Source organism: Condylura cristata, unplaced genomic scaffold (assembly GCF_000260355.1).
Source record: "Condylura cristata isolate star-nosed mole 26May11 unplaced genomic scaffold, ConCri1.0 scaffold00011, whole genome shotgun sequence".
Classification (NCBI taxonomy): Eukaryota; Metazoa; Chordata; class Mammalia; order Eulipotyphla; family Talpidae; genus Condylura; species Condylura cristata.
The window spans coordinates 47,651,636-47,659,280 of NW_004567112.1; the positions used below are offsets into that span (position 1 = coordinate 47,651,636).

The 7,645-nt window shown below is 33.6% G+C and overlaps 1 protein-coding gene across 1 annotated transcript in view; it reads left to right on the forward strand.

Moving 5' to 3' along the window:
* Positions 1-6,900, forward strand: part of IPMK (inositol polyphosphate multikinase) — a 33,071-nt gene extending 26,171 nt beyond the window's left edge. The window contains exons 5-6 of the mRNA XM_004680882.1: positions 2,577-2,658; positions 6,047-6,900. Coding sequence (XP_004680939.1) covers positions 2,577-2,658; positions 6,047-6,672 — 708 coding nt within the window. The 3' untranslated portion in view covers positions 6,673-6,900. The remainder of the gene's footprint in view (positions 1-2,576; positions 2,659-6,046) is intronic.
* Positions 6,901-7,645: the final 745 nt, after the last annotated feature.

The window sequence follows — 7,645 nt, forward strand, 5'->3', positions numbered from 1 at the left end:
CACCAGAGACAGAGTGGGGAGCAGAACAGGCAGATCGACGAAGTACACTGCTGAGGGGAGCAGTGGGTGGGTCAGGAGAAGTCTGCCACACCATGTGGTCACCTCCGGGTCAGGCAGGAATCCAACTCATGCGGAAGTGGTTTCAGCTTCTTAGTGCAGTGCTTTAACCCGCTGCGCCACCAGGGAGGGCTGAGCTCTTTATATATTTTGAATAGTGACGTCTTACCAGCAATATGTTTTGCATTTGTTTTCTAAGAACTATACTGTCTTCATTAATGCAGCTTTGGAGTAAATGTTATGAAGCCTCCAATTCTTGTATTTCAAAATTGTTTTGACAAATTGGGGTTCCCTGAGTTTCCATATGAATTTTAGGATACAGATTGTCAATTTCTGCAAAGAAATGTCAGCTGGAATTTTGCTAGGGTTTATGAAGTTCTGTAGATCAAGTTGGTTTCTCCTATTTTTTTTCTCATAATTGCATAATAATTATATAATTGTTTACTTATTTGAGGAAAGATTATTGACAAGTAAAATGTTTCTCTTTTTTATTTCATTCAGTTGTCTTTTTTTTCCAATTCATCCTTTTTTATTGCAGTGTAATTGACGTAATGTGTCAAACAACTAAGGAATACAATGTGTTGATTTGATAAATTATATATTGAATTATTATTGCCATCTAGTGTTAGCTAACACCTCTATCATCTTAATCCTCTATTAAATATTTATGCATACAAAGAACATGAGGGTTTTTGGAAATGTTTAGTTGTTCTTATAAAATTTTTTCTTTAATTATGTACTTTTTAGGTATTTATAAAGTGCTTTTTCTATTCATAGTAATTCTTTGTTCAAAATAAGTACTTTATTTAACAGCAGCAGTGGTTTTCAGCCATGCAGTTTTGCTCCTCAGAGACATTTGGCATTTCTAGAGGCAGTTTTGACTGTCATAATTTTGGAGGGAGAGTTGTACTCCTGGTGTGTTTGAGAGCTATTTGATTTCTCTGAACAGTTCAAAACCTTTCTTCATGTTCCTCTAAGAATATGCCCTTTGTTCAACATATAGGTTTCTAATACTTTTTCTTGGTCTTTTGATTTATATGTGGCAGAAACACTGGACATTTTAATATGTATTGTATGTGGTGGAAATTTTCTGAGTTGATTTAATACATATTGTATGTGGTTGGAGTGCCTTATGAAGTTGCCAATGATTCTACTATTTTTCCATGTTTTGGTGGGCTTGGGGGTGCATTTTCCTCATTAAATTATCTTCATTTGTACTGATTTTATTTTATTTTAAAAAGATTTATTTTACTTATTTTTGTGTACAAGAACTGGGTGTAGACCAGAGATGCAGGAGGTGAGAGGATTCACCAGAGACAGAGTGGGAAGCAGAACAGGTAGATCACTGGAATATACTGTTAAGGGGAGCAGCAGGGGAGACAGGAGAGGTCTACCACACTATGTGGGTCAACTCCATAGCTGGGGAAAAGAACTCATGCAACAGCGGCCAGTGATAGCTTGATAGCACTGAAACTTTAACCTCTGTACCACCAAAAAGGCCCTTTCACTGATTTTTAAATAAAAACAAAGATTTCTTGTATTGTTTGATTCTAAAATCTTGGTAATCATACCATTTATATATATTTATATTTAATATATTTTTAATGTATTATAATATATTACTTTTAATATATTATATAGTATATATGTATAGCAAATAATCACAGTGTTCAATATATTACAGGTAATATATATATAATTATATATTTTGGAAAAATATTAAAGACATGTTTTAGTATCTGGCAGGATGGCAAGATTAGGTCCTCTTTATTAATCTTATCTGATACATTTTATGATGTTGAGTTTTCCTGTCTGAGAGCATGAGGTGCATATTTGTACATTTTGTAGGAATGTCGAAAGGTGTCTTTATATAGACCTTAGCTTATTTTTGTGTTCTTATGTTTTTGTTATATCTTAAACAGAGTTTTCTATTAAATTTTCTAACCAGTTGTGTATGAAAGCTTATTTTCTGTTTAGTAACTTGTATTTCGTCACCATTTCAAGTTTTTCTGTTTGTATAGGTTTTACAGTTGATTTTCTAATATATAACCATTATCCATGAAAAGTACTGTTTTTCTTTCCAAATAATAATAAACTAGAGGAAGACCAAATAACTATACTTCTGAATTCTTGCCTATTTGCATTTGCTAGAAATACACAGCAAAATTAGTAATGATGATAAAAGACATAGGTAGAAAACTTGTTATATCTTAGGACATTTGCTTCCTTATTTCTACTTTAAACTGGAGGCCTTCTTTTGGTGAATTGAGATAATCTTGTTACAATGGGAATAGTCATGTATCCCTTTAAAGATTTCTTTTATCAATACTGGATGTAAATTTGTCAAATGCCTTTTTTTTTTCAGTATTCATTGATAATAATATGATTTTTTTTTCCTCTGAAATTCCACTAGAGTGAATTATAAGTAGGTCTTCTGATCTTTAACCACCCTTGTTTGCTGATACAAGCCCCACCTTGTCAGAGTATTAATTTTTGATACTCAATGCTTTTTCCAACAGGTTTATCATGTACATTCTGATAGCTACGAGACAAAAAACCAGCACTATGGAAGAAGCTTAACGAAGGAAACTCTGAAGGATGGTAAGGATTTAAAAACCCTATTTCATACCTCTGTTATTGTAGTTAACAAAGTAATTTTAAAGTGGTTTTAGTTTTAACTCTTCTTTGGTGTAGTGTTTAATTTCACAATAAATATACTTTTTGAAAAAGTGAGCCTTAGATTCATAAGATTGATTAATTATAACCCTGATTCATGATGTACTAAAAAAAACCAAAAACATATTGTTCTATGAATTGCCTTCTTTTACATTTTATTCATATATATGTTTTCAAATAATGAACATTTGTGAACCAATCTTCTAGTCCAAGTAATGGAACTAGTGGTTGTCTTTAAAATTATAGTGTATTTATCATAGCATATTAAAATTGCTTATTATATGAGAAACTTTAAAATTATTTTACAGTATTTAATGTTTTTTTTTGAAACTTTCCATGTTTACCTGAGTGGCTTCTAGGTCTGTATAATAGATAAACTAGTGGCATTAAAAATAGGTTATATGAAATTGTCAACATACATGTTTCTGAAAGATTTATTTATTTTTCCAAGATATTACAAAAGCAGTGATATTCTGTATTTTCAGAATTAATAACCTATTAGAGGTTTATTCTAGCTTTACCTAAGATGAAGAGAAAAAATTCAGAGAATTTTTTTTGATATATAGAAAACAAACATACCCAGTGTGCTAAATATGCCTTGGCATATTTAACCAATAAGAAAATATTTTTCTCCTACTAAATTTTATGTGCCAAAGAAGGGGAAGAAGCTATTTACTTATTTAAGATTTATTTATGCATACAGAACTGGGGTACAGCTCAAAAGTGTAGGGGCAATGAGAGGATTCACCAGAGACAAAGTGGGGAACAGAACAGGTGGATCGACGAAGTACACTGCTGAGGGGAGCAACGGGTGCATCAGGAGAGGTCTGCTGTGCCATGTGGATCACTTCTGGGGTGGGGATTGAACTCGTGCTGAAGTGGCTTTAGCTTCTTAGTGCTGCTGTGCTTTAACCCATTGTGCCATCAGGGAGGGCCAGGAAGAAGCTATTTAAAGGCAGAAATCAAATGATATATACCTTAATTTCCCAAATATCATAAAATAGGCATAAATAATTTAAAAAGAGGCCTAATAATCTGATAAGCTAAAATATTTAAAAGTCTGAATTTTGAATAACATAGTCAAACAGATTTAGTGTCATCCCAAAAGTGAACTGAACTTTTGTGAAAAGACTGAGTTAATATTATTTTGAATAAAGAAATGAGTACAGGTAGGGTTTAGTATTTTGACAATGGCCGTTAACACCATTTCAAGTGGAATGGATATCAAGTGGATATAATATAACAGAGGTTTTAGATTAACTCTTGGATGTGATTTTAACAACCTTATTATGAAACCCCTCACATTAACAAATCTTGGGAATTATTCCTTTTTTAATATATTTTCAATTTTTTAAAAATCATCCTTCATTTTGTGCATTTTTTCATCTCAGTTATAATCCCTATGAGCTTCCCACCACCAGTTCAGTTCACCTGTGTGTTATCACCACAGTCCAGTGCTCTGTTCCCACCCTAGTTCTAATCCCATTCCCCCTTCAACTCCCATAAAATGTCTCTGGTTTATAGATGTTCATTGTTTTCATTTTTACTCTATTACATTTGTTTGTCTCTCTCTTTTTTTTCCTTTCCCTTGATCCCTTATGCTCCTGCTGTGAATTAAACCATCAGTATTTTACTTTTTCTTTCTGGCTTATTTCACTAAGCATGAGCCTTCTAGTTCCATCCATGTTGCTGCAAAAGGCATGAGTTTCTGTTTTTTTGATTGCTGAGTAATATTCCATTATATATATATATACACCATATCTTTTTATTCTGTCTTCTATTTTTGGGCATTTGAGTTGATTCCATATCTTCATTGTAAATAGAGAAGCAGTAAACATGGGGGTGCTGGTGTCCTTTTGAATCAATGCTTTTGTGTCCTTTGGGTATATACCTAGGATTGGGATTGCTGGGTCATATCGAAGCTCTATTTTTAGCCTTTGGAGAAACCTCCAAACAGTTTTTCATAGTGGTTGTATCAGCTTGCACTCCCACCAGCAGTGTAGGAGACTTCCTTTTTCTCCACATCTTCACCAACAATTGTTGCTAGTTGTTTTAATATGTGCCATTCTCACTGATGTGAGATGGTATCTCATTGTTGCTTTAATTTGCATTTCCCTTATTACAAGTGATGTTGAACATTTTTTCATAAGCCTACTGGCCATTTGCATTTCTTCTTTGGAGAAGTGTCTTTGTAGCTCTTCTGCCCATTATTTGATGGGGTTGTTTATTTTTGCTGGATTTTATCAGCTCTTTGTGTACCTTTATGGTCAGTCCTTTTCCATTAGTATTGTGTGCAAATATTTTCTCCTAATCAGTGGGGTGTCTCTTTGTTTTGTGTAGTGTCTTGGTGTACTGAAGCTCTTTAACTTGATGTAGTCCCAGCTGTTTGTTCTTTCTTTCACAATCATTGCTTTGGGTGATGTATCTTTAAAGATATTATTGAGTTGTGTGTCATGCAGAGTTTCGCCTACTTTTTCTTCTAGATATATATTTTTAAAGATTTATTTATTTGTACATACAGAACTGGGGTACAGGCCAGAGGCTCAGGGGTGGCTAGAGGCTTCACCAGAGACAGAGTGAGGAGCAGAACAGGCAGATGGACGAAGTACACTGCTGAGGGGAGCAGCTGGCGGGTCAGTAGAGGTCTGCCGCTCCATGTGGTCACCTCGGGGCAGGCAGGAATCAAACTCATGCAGAAGTGGCTTTAGCTTCTTAGTGCTGTGCTTTAACCCGCTGCGCCACCAGGGAGGGCCATTCTTCTAGATATTTTATGATTTCATGTCTTATGTCTAGTTCTTTAATTCATTTTGAGTTAGTTTTTGTGCATGGTGCAAGGTAGTAGTCTAGCTTCATTTTTTGCACGTAGCAGTCCAGTTTTCCCAGCACCATTTGCCAAACAAACTTTTTTTGTTCCATTGCATATTCTTTGTTCCTTTGTCAAAAATTAGCTGTCCATAAACCTGTGGGTTTATATCTGGGTTTTCTATTCAAATCCATTGGTCTAAATGTCTGGTCTTGTATTGGTACCATGCAGTTTTGATTTTTTGGCTTTGTAGTAAAGCTTGATTGTGATGGGGAATTATTTCTTAAGACAAAATACTTATATGTAAGTATTACTTACATGTTTTCATTAAGATTGTCTTCACCGGAAATTAAGTTAGGACCCGTATTTCTTTGTCTGGCTGTTGATTCTTACCTGTAAGTTAAAGGATGATGAGAAAAAGAAGCAATGTTTCTATTCTATGATTAGTTTACTTCTCATGTGATAGCTAGTTTGTAATTTTATTATATTCTAATGTTTTCTTTTTTATAGGAGTCTCCAGGTTTTTTCATAATGGATTTTGCTTAAGAAAAGATGCTGTTGCTGCCAGTATTCAGAAAATTGAGAATATTCTGCAGTGGTTTGAAAACCAGAAGCAGCTTAACTTTTATGCAAGTTCATTACTGTTTGTTTATGAAGGTTCATCTCAGCCAACTACTACTACAAAATCAAATGATAGAACTTTGGCAGAAAAGTTTTTGTCCAAAGGACAACTCTCAGACACAGACGTACTGGAGTACAATAATAACTTTCGTGTGTTAAGTTCCACAGCGAATGGAAAAATAGAGGCTTCAGTAAGCAAAAGCTTGTCCAAGATGTATGCTCGTCACACAAAAATGTACTCAAAAAAGCATCACAGTCAGACTTCATTGAAAGTTGAAAATATAGAGCAAGACAATGGGTGGAAAAGCATGTCACAGGAACATTTAAATGGAAATGTACTTTCACAACTGGAAAAAGTTTTCTACCACCTTCCCACTGGTTGCCAAGAAATTGCAGAAGTAGAAGTACGAATGATAGATTTTGCTCATGTGTTCCCTAGTAACACAACAGATGAGGGGTATGTTTATGGGCTGAAGCATTTAATTACTGTACTGCAAAGTATTTTAGACAACTGAATCCATTGCTGCAGTCTTTGTAAGGGATAGGGTAATTACATATAATGAAGAGCAGCAGTTAACATCTCTGCCCTTGTAATGCTATGTAAAAAATTTGTATTGTGAGTCTACATTTTATTTTTCTTTATACTTTTGGTAGAAGGGTTAACTTTTTTATAATCTTACTCAGGAAAACTAATTATTTGTTCATTAGAAAACTATGAAGATAAAGAAACTTAGGAATGTTAAGCAGGGAATGTGGTACATGGCTTAAACATCTATTTGGGTCAAGCAGAATGCCTACCATTATTTAGTCATTGACAGTTTAGTTAGCTTTCTCTAGCCAGTTTATCATGAAATCTCTACCCAGCCTTGACAATGAGCCATATCTAAACTCATTGCATTATTAGAATATTTTCAAAAAAAATAGAAAACATGAGTTGACATCCTTAGGTACTGCTCACATAAAGTTATTAAAACTGGAGAAAATTCTGCTTATGAAATAAGTACTGTTTAGGCTTTATATTAAAAGTTCAGACCAGCATATCAAAAGGTGCTTCTTTGAAAATGATCAAAATTGGAAATAATCAAAAGTATTATATTCCAAAAGCAGTTTTTCCCTTTAATTTCCATTTATTACATATTTCAAAATAAACTTCATGAAAAAGATAATTGAAATGAGTAACAACAACAAAAGTCTTGAAATTTAAGGCACTATTTTTATTTTATTTTATTTTTTTGCCAGGGTTAGAAGAGAAGTTATTTGCAAGGAACAAAATGTTTTCTTTTAAATTTTTCATTTATGGGTAAATTGGAGCATGTAGATACATTATGAAGAGTATTATAAACCATGCAACTCCTTTTTCTCTAACTCTAAGTTTAAAAAGCTGGATGATAGAACTTTGTCTTATTGCTTCTGTAACTTTGAGTTTTTTCTTTTAAATTCATACATTTATATATTCCCATTTAGTTCTGCAGTTAGAATAAACATATG